The 15629-nt window shown below is 41.8% G+C and overlaps 1 protein-coding gene across 1 annotated transcript in view; it reads left to right on the plus strand.

Moving 5' to 3' along the window:
- Nucleotides 1-639: 639 nt before the first annotated feature.
- Nucleotides 640-15629, plus strand: part of LOC108675259 (serine-rich adhesin for platelets) — a 21697-nt gene continuing 6707 nt past the window's right edge. The window contains exons 1-9 of the mRNA XM_018163253.2: nt 640-703; nt 7048-11164; nt 11723-11789; nt 12110-12349; nt 12654-12693; nt 12807-12939; nt 13589-13736; nt 14667-14775; nt 15144-15265. Coding sequence (XP_018018742.1) covers nt 7080-11164; nt 11723-11789; nt 12110-12349; nt 12654-12693; nt 12807-12939; nt 13589-13736; nt 14667-14775; nt 15144-15265 — 4944 coding nt within the window. The 5' untranslated portion in view covers nt 640-703; nt 7048-7079. The remainder of the gene's footprint in view (nt 704-7047; nt 11165-11722; nt 11790-12109; nt 12350-12653; nt 12694-12806; nt 12940-13588; nt 13737-14666; nt 14776-15143; nt 15266-15629) is intronic.

Here is a 15629-nt window from a genome sequence, read left to right on the forward strand (position 1 = left end):
TTATGAAAGGTCGCCATGAAAGCGTACGGTTATAGACTTGCGACGACTAATAGGCTTCATTACCACGCTATTGCAGCGCATAGGAACAGATAAGGAACATGCCAGACATTGCCAAGGAAGTCTAGTAGCTATTTCAAACTATCGTCAGTCTTGAAAAGATCCGGTCAAATGACACGATTTTAGATCTTCTGTGAACAAGGCACGAAAAGTTCAAGATTCGGCGACAGGCCACATCAGGCCTGATCTTTAGCACCGACATCACTATTTTATGTTATGTTATGTTATGTTATGTTAAGGTTACATAACCTGCGCATGAAACGCTTCCCACACTTGCCGAAACTTATATTCTATTCAACAGCGCATAGAAACAGATAAATAGCATGCCAGACATTGCCACGGCTACATACAATAGAAGTGTCGACACTGAAGAAATATGCCCATGGCGCATATAAACAGATAAGAAGCATTTCAGACATTACCAATGTTTCTTTAACCAGCGCATGAATCACTTCCCATTTTCTGCGGATGTTTAGGTCGGTCGCTCGCATCGCTGGTGCGTGCCGTGGTTGAGCCGTAGGCACTGCCGACCGAGCCCTTCCTTCTTCAGTTGCGCTGTGGCGGTGGTCGTGGACGTACGGTGAAAATTTGCTGCTGAATTTACATCATTTTCGTGAAATTTAATAGCTTATAATTTTAAAATCACGTAAGTATTGACATTGTTATGCTAACTTGCTTTGTGCGTGGCGTATAGATGGCATACCTGTAGCTTTGAATGCTTGTGTCAGTTGTGTGAACTTTGTACAAGTGTTGTGTGTGTGTGTGTGTAGATGTGGGTTGTGTGTTATCTCCCCGGTGCTATTCATCTTACTAGCTCGGGAATGATGATGTTCTTTAAAATAATAGTGTTGATAAACCTTATAGTTCTGATCAATTCAAGATATTGTAAGCAAAAAGAGTAATGAATCGTTTGTTTGTATAATTAGTATGCGTAAAGGGTAACTAAACCTCGCTTCGTGAATGCACGCAGCGAAGTTGCCAGATGCCGCCAGCCAACCCAGCACTAAACCCGCCGTTGCTCACTTGCTCTCTCGTCGTTATCAAAGCAATTAATCTTGGTTCCTTCACATGCTATTTTATTTTACATGAAATAATAAAGTAACAGAAATACCTGCAGCGAAAGAAAATACGTTGAGTTACATCTATTAATTGAGTTTGCACTGCAGTAAACGTTATTAGCAAACGTGTCGGTAACCACAAGGATTGTCTACGAGAGCTGCGACAATCCGCGTCGCGTTGTCGTAACATAATAGGACGTAAATAATGTTGTTCCTAATGAGTCTTAAATCATCAAACCATGTTGCATTACTAAGTCTGTTCTAGGTGTTAATAGTTCAGACAACAATCATCCAAGATGGTCGTCATAAATACAAAGCGCCATTAAAGATTGCAAGTATTCAAAAGATTGTTCAATTTCTTGAGCATCATCATATTTAACTTATTTACTTGTCACTGAAAGTTCTTGCTCTAACAAATCTATTAATTTTTTCGGAATAAAATTAGAAAGAATCGGCCCATACATTGTTCATTTACATACAGTATAACTTTACATTACAAATATTATCACGGTGGTATAGCATTCTGATTAACTATTAGCGCGTTTGAACATTAAGCGGTTAACCTATACAATTAAATACGTACTAATCACTTAACAGTCTAAACGTGAGGTTATATTCCGTGTTAATTATTAAATTATGAAAGGATATACAGCCTCGGATTGCAGAAATTCACACAATTGCGAGTAGTGCCATTAAAATCATTTGTCCACACATGCAATACGAGTTTATAAAAACTGCCAGACTGACTTAAAACCAATATATTTTTTCCTGAAATTGTTTCCAAAATTGCAAAGAATTTTCTTTTTTCCAAAATTGCGAACAAATTTTCCCAAAATTCGAAGAAATATTTTGTCACGCGATGATGATGTTCGCCGCTCAGCTTCACTGCGCTCACTTATAAATATCAATCACTTCTTCGCGTTATTTCAATTCGATTGGTCGTTGCATTACCATTTAAATGCAATACATTTAAATGCAATACATTTTAAATGAATATTTATTTAAATGAATACATTTAAATGCAACATTTACATGAGTAATTTGATCTTATTCTTACTGGAGATGTCGACTGATTCTAGGCCACGTCAAGCCTGTAATAAACTGAGATATTTTGATCTATTTCTATAATTTCACGGCTATCAGTTCAGCCGTTTCAAAAATAGAAGTAGTATTCATAACTCCTGAAATTCAGCTCGAAAGTTCTCGCAAATGCAGAAATTTATTCATTTTAAAACGGTAAGAAGTCTGTTAAGTGCACATATCGGCATGTCGTTATTTACGTCACTCGTTTTGTTAATGAACGAAAGCAGTTTATTTTGTGTACTTTAAATCACGTTATTCACAGCATGAAAATTCTTTTATTTATGCTTAAAAATAGTTTGCAGTAATTTTCAAAGTTATTATAACGTTACGTTAATTGATAGGGCTCTTAGATCAATGAATATGATAATTTTCACAGTAATGTTCTGAGAGTATTTATTCGTCGCAAAATTCAAACTTTTATTTTGTTGTGTTAAGATTTTAGCTGCTATGAACGGCTTAAGGTAATTGTACATCAACTGATAGGAAATTAGATATGAAAATATAGTGTGGTGTACCGCGTACGAGCTGTGCACCTGCGCACATGTATGGTTCATTTGTGTGGTTCATTTGTGTGGTTCATTCGTGTGATTCATTTGTGTGGTTCATTTGTGTGGTTCATTTGTGCGGTTCATTTGTGTGGTTCATCACACAGGCGAGCAGGGTGACTATTCATTTGTGTGGTTCATTTGTGTGGTTCATCACACAGGCGAGCAGGGTGATTATTCATTTGTGTGGTTCATCACACAGGCGAGCAAGGTAAAGATGTTTGATTTATCAGGCTTATTATTTTTGCGAGAAATTCATTTTCTGCGTGACTCACATTTGTATTAATCCATCCGCTGATGTCTTCCGTGTGAACTGAAGACGTATGCATCTCAAGTTCACACAGAATTACATAGCCATTGTAATTTGTAAATAAAACGAAATAACATAATTTTCTAATAATAATGTTATACCGATCTATTATAATAATCAAATAAAAAACTCTAGTTGATTTTATATAAATTCATAAATTCGAATTTATTTAGCAGAAATCAGTATTTATTTAGCAGAAATCCGAATTTATTTTGCAGAAATTCGAATTTATTTAGCAGAAATCCTGATTTATTTAGCAGAAATCTGAATTTATCTAGCAGAAATCCGTATTTATTTGGCAGAAGTCAGTATTTACTAAGCAGAAATCCGTATTTATTTAGCTGAAATCCGTATTTATTTAGCAGAAGTACTCTCAAAGAAAGTATATCATGAATCATCAGGATATACTTTCTTTGAGAGTATTTCTGCTAAATAAATCCGGATTGCTGCTAAATAAATTAAGATTGCTGCTAAATAAATTAGAATTTACATAAAATAAACATGAGTTTATTGCTGTAATTAATATAACAGATCCAATTTACAATTAATAATGCAGAGGCGCTGGCGGCCGCCATAGGTCTACCTGCGGTGCACCGGAAAGGTTGCCGCCGTTTTTTTCTGCTTCCGCCGCCGCCTTCAATTGTTGGCGGCGGGCGAAAGGTTACCAGACGTGTGGTATCCGCAGCCTGCACGGTTACCAGACGTGTGGTATCCGCAGCCTGCACGGTTACCAGCCATTAATTTACCATACTAATTAATAGCTACTAAATCAGCTCTAATTAACAGCTACTGAAGTAGCCATCACCAACTGAAGTAGAGCTAATTCGCAGTAAATGTAGAAGTAGTAAATAACAGATGCTTATCTGTAGTGAACAGTAGTTTTGAGTAGTAGCAGTCGTAGTAGAGTTTAATAATGAGTTGTAAAACTTTATTTTACGTCGTGATTAATCGGTAGCATTGTAGTCACTTTTTAATAATAATGTAAAAATGTTTATTTATGTTATTGTAGTACTGCTTGCAGGGTTTTATAGTATTGATTAGAAAATGAACGAATACTTATAAAATTTGTCTTAGAAATGTTATCGTTCCTCATTGTTCACCGTCATCCGATCAGATTTTATAATATTTGCCATATATTTTCTTAATTTCGTGATTTTTTCCAATAATCATTGAATGATGAAGAAGATGCTCTTCCTACATTCACCATGCGTCAGGATTTTAAGAGACAATGACGTGACCATTACTATAACCGCATCAGCTGACGTGTGTACACGTTTCGAGTGCTTGAGCAGCTTGACAGTTGACAATTGGGTGGCAGATTGACAGTTGACATTTGGGTGGCAGATTGACAGTTGACAATTGGGTGGCAGAAGCGTTGCTGGCTGTTACGCTGGTGACGATCAGTTGTAACTTGTACACTCAAATAGGTTCACTAACAGTCTAACACATCAGTAAAACAACATTTCTGGATAAAGCAACCCATTTCCTGTCAGTTTTACTCCCTGGTGCCTGGTGGTAGCACATTAAGGTTGATGACAGTTTGTGTTTCCGTATCTCCTTAACAGCTTAGCCTTACTCAAAGTTGACAGTCTAACCCTAACCTAAGACGAAGTTTATACAAAAAGTCAGAAATGAATCAAATTGGAATTTCCAGCAGATTTATTAATAAACAGTTTAAACTACTGAGTAACTTTTGAAATGTGTCAAATCTTCTCTAATTGAGAAGATAGTAATATAATAATTTCTATGTATTAATAAACTAGAACTGTTTCCTGAAACATGCCCTACAATCTACCGTCATTTGAAGAATTGTTCGACTCTGCTGATTTAAATGAACGAATTCTCTGGAATCTGGATATTCCTCGTACGCGCAATGTATACATAGCCTACCTAGTTGTCAAAGTTATTTTGTTTAAAAAGCTTTTTTCCTTTGCTGTTGCTTCAACTTTTTAAGTTCAACTACTCATCTTTGTAGCAGCCAATCAATGCCTCCTACCTGTCTATTATAACATTGGTACAAAAAATCAGCACACATTTATAATGTAGGCCTAGCCAGTGTGCTTGCTGATTGCTGCTAACTGCTTGGCTGGCACATAATATGGTTGTCAGTTGTCACTACTCACTAGGCTAGGCAGCATAGTGGTGCACTGCCAGCGCTGGAGCCATGACATGCCTGCCATTGCCTGGTGCGGTGACTGTGGTTCTTTGCTGGCTTTGTCTTCAGATAGCTTGCCTCTTATTGTCTATTCAATGAGGCTATTTGGTGCTTAACAATTTGTTAAGAACTGAACTCAGAAAATTTGGATGCCAATTCAACTTTCAAGGTCAAGCTGCTTGTGGAAAAACAACACTTGATTCTTGATAGGTTCTTTTGAGGGGTCTGAATGATGTCACTAGTCACTTCCCCTGAGCTTGAGGTCTGGCATGTAAAGCCGCATACACTTTGCAAAATTATCTATCATAAATTTCTGAGAGTCTACCTACCTGCCATAAAAAAATCACTTTGTACATTGGTTTGCATCCATAATTGTAGCTAAAAGGAGAAATATATTTTGTCATTTTCCTTGGAATTGAAGAAAAGCAAAAGTAAGTTGGTGTAGATTTTGTCAAGTATGAAAATTTTTGATGACTGAGATGTTGAACTTTATTCACTTCAGATTCTATGCACATTTAAACATTCCAGTATTTTGCATTGACTGATGTAGTGATGAAATGCAGCCTACTGCCTACATACTATTTAACTGAAGCATGAACACTTGTTTTATATGAATTGGATTCTATTAAATATTCCCAACTTCCAAGTACCGTAAACTGGGGTAACTTTGACCACTTTTCTTTTTCAAAATGATGCCATTTTTTTACTAGATAAGTTAAACTTAAATTTAAACATGCAAAATACAGGTCTATACTCTAGCTTTACAGCCTTTACTCACTATAAATTGCTGGCTCCTGCCTCTCATAGTTTTTATGTGATTTCAAAAAAAGTGATGGTCTTTGTTACCCCAGCTCTTGGGGTTTCTTTGACCGGGTGGTAAAATCAATTTTATTTTTGGTAAAATAACTCCAGGTTGTGGTGCATTGTAGTAGAACTCTTCTAGTTACATATGTAACTAGAAGAGTTCTACTACAATGCATCAAAACCTGGAGTTATTTTACCAAAAAATGAAAAAATTTGAGGGGGTACTCCGACAGGCTTTAAATAATACCGTAGCTGTTTTTTGTGGGTCACATTATTAATTTTTTAACCTATTAGATATGCAAACTTTTTAAATCTTTCTATTGTGTTACGTAGCCTCAGTATTAGGCCTTCGATGGCCATTGACAAAATTTTTCTATGTCAAATCGTTTTTGAGTTTGGGGGTTTTTGTTGAAAAAACGAAAAGTGGTCAAAGTTACCCCGCCGGTCAATATAACCCCATTTTACGGTACCTATAATTTGTGTGAATAAAAATTCCTCTAACTGTTCTTAGATGTTCTTAGAGTACAAAATTTCTGAACATAGAAGATGCCTAACAGATTTGGAACAAAGTGTTTCATTTCTATTTAAAGATAAGGTGTACCTGTAGCATAAATCAGTGATGCAGCACCTTTGAAAGTTCAAGAACTCATCTACATACTATTTTCATGATATTTAATTATTAACTAAAGTTAATATGGTATTTTCTCTGCTTAAATGCTATATGTATTCATTTAACTCACAGAAAAATTTTGAAACCCTAGTACTGTACACTGTTGTGATCTATTAACTCATCTACGTACTACTTTCATGAGATTTATATATTAATTAAAGTTAATATTGTATTTTCTCTGCTTAAATGCTGTATGTATTCATTTAACTTTCAGAAAATTTTCAAACCCTAGGTAGTACTGTACACTATTGTGATCCATCAAAATTTTTTGATATATTGTGTTCTATTGCATCTACCCCAATAATCCTAATAAACTATTTCCTTTTATTTTTGGAGTGGTTGATTAACAATGATTTTGATTACAGATGCTGCTACAGTCCTCAGTCAAGCGGCAGCAATGGCCAAGAATGGCTGGGAGGTTTTCCTTGCCAAAAAGCGACCTCTGGACAATGAACAACACCCTGGCGATAGTGGTCCAGACAGCGGCCAGAAGCGGCAAAAGGTGGCGCAGACTTCGCCACATGCGACTAAGTGTAGCAAGAGTGATTTGGCCAGTCTATTCCCTAACTTGTTCAGACTAACAAATGCTAAGCTGTCTACTGCAAATAAGAATGGGCGTAGAGTTGAAAAAAATTCTGACCTTGTGGAAAGAGGAACTGTTGAAACAGCCTCAGCTTCTTCAAAGATTGCATCTGAGAAGACAGTAAGGAATGATTGGAAGATACTTCCAACTCAGCACCATTCAGGGGTCAGAGATAAGTTTTTCACTACAAGAAATATGGTTGTCACAAACGTCAAGGTTCACAATGAAGTCAAGTATAGGGTCTTCAAGATGAAAAACAGTGCGCAGAACAGAGCAAAAGCTACATCAAAGAAGAGATCTGATGCTAGTCAACTCAAGTCTTCAACTGCCAAGTTGAACACAACAAAGACTGATTCTGAAAACAGTCTTTCCGATCAAGAATCGGTGAAAGTTAAATGGAACTTCACTGCCAGGGGCAAAAAAAATTCCTTGAAAACAAAATCAAACGAGACATCTCAGCAGCCTGCTTTTGCCATGAACAAAGAACAAACTTCTGTGAAAACTACAGAAAAACCGGCAGGCGAGAAAATTTCACAAGCAAATCAGGCTTCCAGTAAGGATTTAGTTTCGAATGATTTATACCAAAGTAAAATTTCACGCGATCACTGCTCAAATAGCGATAAAAATACTGACTCTACAGTGGGATGTTCTGGCCTTCCTTCTGGATCATCATGCACAGGCAGTAATGTATTGAATGCTAGCGACCATCAAAGAGACTGCGCTATATCTTCTCACCCTATTGAGGATGGAGAGCGTAAAGCCAAAGTATTCAAGAAAGAAAACGAGTGTTCCTCTTCAGACTGGGACAACAAAGATGGCAAACTTACGTCTGGGTTGAATGATAAAGATACAGAATTATCACACGATCAGTCAGAGGCCGCCGATTCTTTAGATTTCATCAAAGAAGAAATGATTGACGACGCTGACAGTAATCCTGTTGAGGACCTCGAAGATTCTCTCGTTGACAACATCCTTGCTAAGTATTCAGACGTGCTACCTAAAGCTGCCAAACTTCTCAGTGATTTTTATGGTATATCTTGTCCGTTTCCTTCCAAAGCCGTATCTATCACGCCAGCATCTCAAGTGTCTTCATCTTCTGCTATCAAGGAAGAAAAATTCTCGAGTGAAGTTGGAGCGCAAGTTGGAATAAATAATGGCGAAAACACTTTCACAATATCTCCCGTAGTGAAGCGAGTCCCGTCTTCAATACTTGAGCCGCAAGTTCTCATCCACGAGCCTGGAAATAGTTTGTCTATGTTTGAAGACTATGGCGATGTGGTAGTAAGCGATCACGAAGTTTTCAGTGATGTTGAGAGCAGTGAAGATGAATCAGAAGGAAAGGACTACCGTAATATGGAATATATTCGACATATCAGACGCCATATTGGCGTGACGCAATACAATCCAGCTGTGATACTTGATACTGGTAAGGTGGTCGCGCCTCAAACTGTTCTACGGACCTCGCAGAGCCCAGTCCCAGCAGCCCAGGATGCTGATGTTGTGTCGTCGGTCCAGGCAGCTCTGTTGGCTCGTCCAGCTTTAACTATTACTCCTGTTCAAGGTTTGAATGCCACAAAAGAGCCAGATCAAAGTTTTGGTCGTTCTTTAAAATCAAATTTAGGTTCTCACGACAATAATCAGAACATTTTCGGCTTTAATAGCATGTCTTCTTGTGCAAGTGGTGTGAACAGTGCAATCTCTGAAAATTCTTTGAATAACGTGTTAACCAGTAAATCAAATAAAGATAAAAAATCTATGAATAATCTCAAAGCTCCCGACTCAACTTTGACGAATTATTCCAAAAAATCCAAATCTCCGGAATCTCCATCGAAGGCATCTTATTGTATTAACCCTAGAACTCCTCACTACCCTGCCGTGATGAGTGCTACGCGCGGGTTGGCTGCTCCAGTAGTGAAAGAGTCGACCACGTCTTCTCCTGTGATACGCCAGCATTCAATTTCTTCACCTACGACTGTGCCAACAGTTACTTCTCCTAACTATGTAATGTCTAATCCTGCCACAACGTCTAGATGGAATCAAATGGATTCTCCTGCAACTTCCATGATCCTTTCTAGCAACAGTAGTCAGATGACCTCTAGATCAGATGCTCGAACAAGCTCATCAATTTCTAGTGCAGTTGTGTCAGGTGGGAACACAACGTTAGTTAGATTCGGAACACTGCTGATTTCTAAGGCTTCAACTTCGATACATAATACTTCAAGCACTAATCACTCTGTAGATTCGCATATTTCGAAATGTGATGCAAAAAACATAATTGTGGGCAATACGATGAACGTTCCAACTTCTTCCAATGAAAATAGCTTAATACCTTGCAGTAGTAATGCTCCCGTTCAAACAGCTACCAACAAGACACCCTTAACTTCAGTGAGTGCTCCTTGTCTGTCGAGTACCTCGCTAACCCAAGCCACGTCCACCACACAGACGTTCTTGGTGCAGCCTCATTCAGTTGCCGGTGAGCCTAAGCCCCCCATGCTGCTGGTCAGAGCTAACAGCATTGAAGACGTCAAGAATTTGTTCTTAAAGAGGCAGATTGTGTTTGGTCCGAGACCCGCTGTGGCCACCACATCCCAGACTTGTGTTAACAAGGTGCCCGTGAGCGCCATAGCTTCAATGGCTAATGGAAGTGATTCTGTCACCACTACATCTTCATCACCTGCTACATCGTCATCGTGTAATTCACATAGAATTGTTCTTTCTTATTCAAAGAAAGGTTACTCAATAGCTTCTAGTACGCTTAAATGTGCGGTCGATGTAGACGCTCATGTGAAAAACTCGGCAACGAAGAAGTCTTCAGATCTCGGCTTTGAGCTCTTCCCTTCTGTGAAACCCTTCAGTATCGTGTTGAAGTCTTCCGACATAGTTGATCTGAAAGGCAAAACTACAGTTAATGTCAATGAATTGGTTGTACAGAATGGAAGGTTGTGCGTTCAAGACAGTAAAGCGGAAGTCAAACGCGAGGAAGTTTATGCTCCACCAGAGCTTCTCTCAACGTCTCCAAGTCCTCCTTACATTCTTCCTACTTGCGCCAGTCCTCCCCTGGATGTTGTCTTAACGGAGGAGTCTAAGTTCAGTCTTGCAACTTCAAATTATCCAAAATTACATGAAAATCAAACTATTAGCGCCAAAAATGAGCACGATGTTTGCGAAGCATCCGTTGGCAGCTGCGCTGAAGTCGAAATCAAGCATGAGCCTGATGTGTCTGATCCTGACGATACATCAGCTTGTCAGGATTTAGGTAATCCAATTAAAACTGATGTGTTGAATGAGACCAAAGCTTCACTGGGGATGACTAGCTCTTGTACCAGAGTCACTGTCAGCAACGGTTTAGCTAACTCATTTACCCTCTCTTCTCCAACAGCGGATAGTCCTCGATCTTGTACTGTTTCTTCGGCACTAAGCTTATCTGGTGCTGTTAACACTGTACCGATATCGTCTTTTGAAATAGTCTTGAATAAAGGAATTAGTCAAGCTGTTGGCTCGTATAAGTCTAGCTGTAGTCCTCCTGTGCTATTGGACCAACAACAGCCTCAAAGATCCTCTAGTTTGTACGCTCCCAACATGTCTCAGCCCGCAAGTTCGCTTGCTGCAGCCGATGCTACACGCAGTAATGGCGCTGCAATATCCGATACGTCTGAAGTTGTGGAAGTCTCTGCAGTGCCCCATCGAGACACTACTACTACTGGTAGTAGTGTCACTACTAGTGGTAGTAGTGTCTCCTGCCAGTTGAAAGTTGCGGAGGTCTCTGCAGTGGAGGAAGACGGTGAGAGAGACTCTGGTGCAAAGAAGAGCAAATGTCGCGTCAAGTCGACGTCAACTTACGCGAGGCCGAGGCTCGCTGTCAAGAACTCGCTTGCTCTCATGGCGCCTACTGCCACCAGGTGCGTCTGTATGCACGCATTTTTATTGTTTCTTTTCAGTGCTTTCAGAGATTCAGAAATTTGCCGAATAGACAACATATTGTAGTTGTAAACGCGGCACATATATTCTATCATATATCATTAATTATTTATAGTTTGCATATATAACGATTTTATTGCTTTCTTTTTAGCGCATTGTCTCATTTATGGTAGAAATGCCCTATTGTGCTCGTCTTGTCCATCTGTCTGGTATGTCGTCATGTCTGGTATGCGTACCGCAGGTCCACGCACCACTAATGGTATGCGTACCACAGTTCCACGTACCATTAATGGTTTGCGTACCGCAGGTCCACGTACCACTAATGGTATGCGTACCACAGTTCCACGTACCATTAATGGTTTGCGTACCGCAGGTCCACGTACCACTAATGGTATGCGTACCGCAGGTCCACGCACCACTAATGGTATGCGTACCGCAGGTCCACGTACCACTAATGGTATGCGTACCACAGGTCCACGTACCACTAATGGTGTGCGTACCACATTCTTTTAACTGCTGAATGTGATGTCTCCTGACAGTTGTGATGCTGACATCACCGCTGCTGAGCCATCACTAGCCGGCACTGCGGATCAGCTCGCTTCGCTGGTGAGACTCGCAGTGTACACGTTTCTCTTCGCTATCTTTTATTCCTCATATTATGTTATATTATTTGCACACTTTTGAATTGAAATATATATTGCAAGTCTGATATATCTAAATAATGTCATCTGAAATACCGCTCGCATTACCGACACCACATTACCGACACCATATTACCGACATCCCATTACCGACACCCCATTACCGACACCCCATTACCGACACCCCATTGCCGATACCACATTACCGACACCATATTACCGACACCCCATTACCGACACCACATCACCAATACCACATCATCGCTACCTTTACTACCCCCCCAGTCGCTGGCGCGCCCGTTGTTCACGACGTCCCTCTACTTTGACTACAACGCGACGACGCCCGTCGCTAGCTACGTCCAGGACGTCATCGTCAGGACCCTGCAGAAGGCCTGGGCCAACCCCAGCTCCTCGTACCCCCTGGGGCGCCGGGCCAGCCGGGCCGTGGATAAGGCCAGGGTCCGCGTGGCGACCCTGCTCGGTTGCCGGCCCGAGAACATCGTCTTCACGTCAGGGGGCACTGAGGTCAGTGGGTCAAGTGAGGTCAGTGGGTCAAGTGAGGTCAGTGGGTCAAGTGAGGTCATTGGGTCGAGTGAGGTCAGTGGGTCGAGTGAGGTCAGTGGGTCGAGTGAGGTCAGTGGGTCGAGTGAGGTCAGTGGGTCGAGTGAGGTCAGTGGGTCACGTGAGGTCAGTGGGTCACGTGAGGTCAGTGGGTCACGTGAGGTCAGTGGGTCACGTGAGGTCAGTGGATCAAGTGAGGTCTGTGGGTCAAGTGAGGTCTGGGTCAAGTGAGGTCAGTGGGTCAAGTGAGGTCACTGGGTCAAGTGAGGTCAGTGGGTCAAGTGAGGTCAGTGGGTCAAGTGAGGTCAGTGGGTATATCGTTGATGTTTAATGAGATGTTGCGCCCCCAGAGCTGACGGTGGTGGGGTGGCGTGCACAGAGCACACTATCGTTGATGTTTAATGAGATGTTGCGCCCCCAGAGCTGACGGTGGTGGGGTGGCGGCGGCTGACGGAGGAGTTGACCAAGCACGTCAAGTGCAACACGTGCCTCATCTCCATCATGCTCGCCAACAACGAGAGTGGCATCATCCTGCCTGTGGCGGAGGTGGCGAGGTGTGTGGCGCAGGTGGCGAGGTGTGTGGCGGAGGTGGCCGGGTGTGTGGCGGAGGTGGCCGTGTATCCAGGATACTTATGGCGCCGCAATATATAGGGGCTGTTGGGGCGCGTATCCAGGATACTTATGGCGCCGCAATATATAGGCGCTGTTGGGGCGCGTATCCAGGATACTTATGGCGCCGCAATAAATATAAGGGTTGTTGAGCGCGTATCCAGGATGCCTACTTATCGTGTCAGGATAATATTATTGGTTTATTATCATTAGTTATTTATGTATAAATGTTTTTTTAATGTAATAATTAACTTGTTTATTATTCCGTGTTTGTTTGCTGTGTGAGCTCTCTTACTTGAATTTGCTCAGTCTTAAGAATATTTATGATCCCCGGTATATGACCTGTATATGGAGACATGAGCTGGGCTCACTGAGTATGGCTGATATGTAATTGATTAACTGCTATGTAATATGTTGCATGATTGGCTGATTTGTACTTGTATGGCTGATATGCAATTCTATGGCTGATATATAATTGTATAGCCGATATGTAATTTTATGTCTGATATATAATTGTACAGCTGATGTGTAATTTGTTCTGATATGTAATTGTATGGCTTATATGTATGACTGATGTGTAATTGTATGTTACAGGAAAGTATACGAGGAAGTAAGCAAGGCGCGGCGGCAGCGGAAGCTGTTCTCAGTGCTCGTGCACACGGACGCCTCGCAGGCCGTCGGCAAACTCAACGTCGACGTCGACGATCTGGGCGTGGACTACCTGACGCTTACGGGGCATAAGGTGTGTGAGGTGTGTGAGGGGTGTGAGGGGTGTGAGGGGTGTGAGGGGTGTGAGGCGTGGACTACACTCAACGTCGACGTCGACGATCTGGGCGTGGACTGTGAGGTGTGTGAGGGGTGTGAGGGGTGTGAGGGGTGTGAGGTGTGTGAGGGGTGTGAGGGGTGTGAGGGGTGTGAGGCGTGTGAGATGTGTGAGGTGTGTGAGGTGTGTGAGGGGTGTGAGGTGTGTGTGGTGTGTGAGGTGTGTGGCGTGGTATGAGCAGGGACACTAGGTGTGTGACTATCAATAAGTCCTAATCTTTGTTGTGTATTTTTTTAGTGCTGCTACTACTAGGGAGATAATATTTACTACTAGGGAGATCATATTTACTACTAGGGAGATCATATTTACTACTAGGGAGATCATATTTACTACTAGGGAGATCATATTTTAAAATTTATTTATCATTCACTCCGTGTTGTTATGCAGGCTATTTCCTCGATGTCTAGTTAGAGGCACTAACGTACAGAGACAGTTTGTCTCTCATAGTTGAGGTCTACCTATGATGTCGATTGCAGGCCTCTCTCATCATGTTAAGTGGGAGAACTTGCACAATTGGTGACTGACTTAACACTTCTTTTCCCACTTATTTTTATTTTCACACTTATTTATTTTTAACACTTAACACTTAGTCGGCAAGTTGACCACCTTCACCATTCTCGCTGCCCCCAATAACATCTCAGAACCAATATTATTTATAAGTTTAGTTACCACAAGCGCTCCCAATTACACTGAAGAATGCATGATTGGCTTTATGTACGTTATTGTACAATAAGTTAGAATGTTTAGTTACCACAAGCGCTACCAATTATACTGAAGAATGCATGATTGGCTTTATGTACGTTATTGTACAATAAGTTAGAATCTTCTTAAAGCGTTTCATGCGTGCAGTTCTACGGTCCACGGGCTGGGGCGCTCTACGTACGCGAGGACCCCAAGGGCTTCTTGCCGGTCTACCCTCTCTTGTATGGAGGGGGCCAGGAGAGAGGGATACGGCCTGGTGAGTGGGGGCATGAGAGAGGGATATGGCCTGGTGAGTGGGGGCAGGAGAGAGGGATACGGCCTGGTGAGTGGGGCCAGGAGAGAGGGATACGGCCTGGTGAGTGGGGCCAGGAGAGAGGGATACGGCCTGGTGAGTGGGGCCAGGAGAGAGGGATACGGCAATATTCACATACACCGATGTATCAATGAACCACTTCACTATCTCCCATATAATAAAATATAATAATATAATATAACATAATATAACACAGTATAATATAATATAATATAATAACATGGTTAGGCACGGAGAATGTAATATATGATATAATATAATATAATACCGTATAATATAATAAGATATAATATAACATAACAACATGGCAGGCACGGAGAACACTGCGATGATCGCTGGTCTGGGCGCCGCCTGCAAGCTCGCGCACGACAACATCGCTGCCATCTACAGCAAACTGAAGAAAACGCGAGGCTACCTCGAGACATGTCTTAAGGTGCGCGAGACCTGCCTTAAGGTGCGCGAGACCTGCCTCAAGGTGCGCGAGACATGCCTTGAGGTGCCCTCGAGACCTGCCTTAAGGTGCGCGAGACATGCGCGAGACCTGCCTTAAGGTGCGCGAGACATGCGCGAGACCTGCCTTAAGGTGCGCGAGACATGCGCGAGACATGCCTTAAGGTGCGCGAGACCTGCTCGAGACCTGCCTTTAGGTGCGCGAGACCTGCCTTAAGGTGCGCGAGACCTGCCTTAAGGTGCGTGAGACATGCCTTAAGGTGCGCGAGACATGCCTTAAGGTGCGCGAGACCTGCCTTAAGGTGCGCGAGACCTGCCTTAAGGTGCGCGAGACATGCCTTAAGGTG

This window comes from Hyalella azteca, unplaced genomic scaffold (assembly GCF_000764305.2).
Source record: "Hyalella azteca isolate HAZT.00-mixed unplaced genomic scaffold, Hazt_2.0.2 contig4515, whole genome shotgun sequence".
NCBI classification, from domain to species: domain Eukaryota; kingdom Metazoa; phylum Arthropoda; class Malacostraca; order Amphipoda; family Hyalellidae; genus Hyalella; species Hyalella azteca.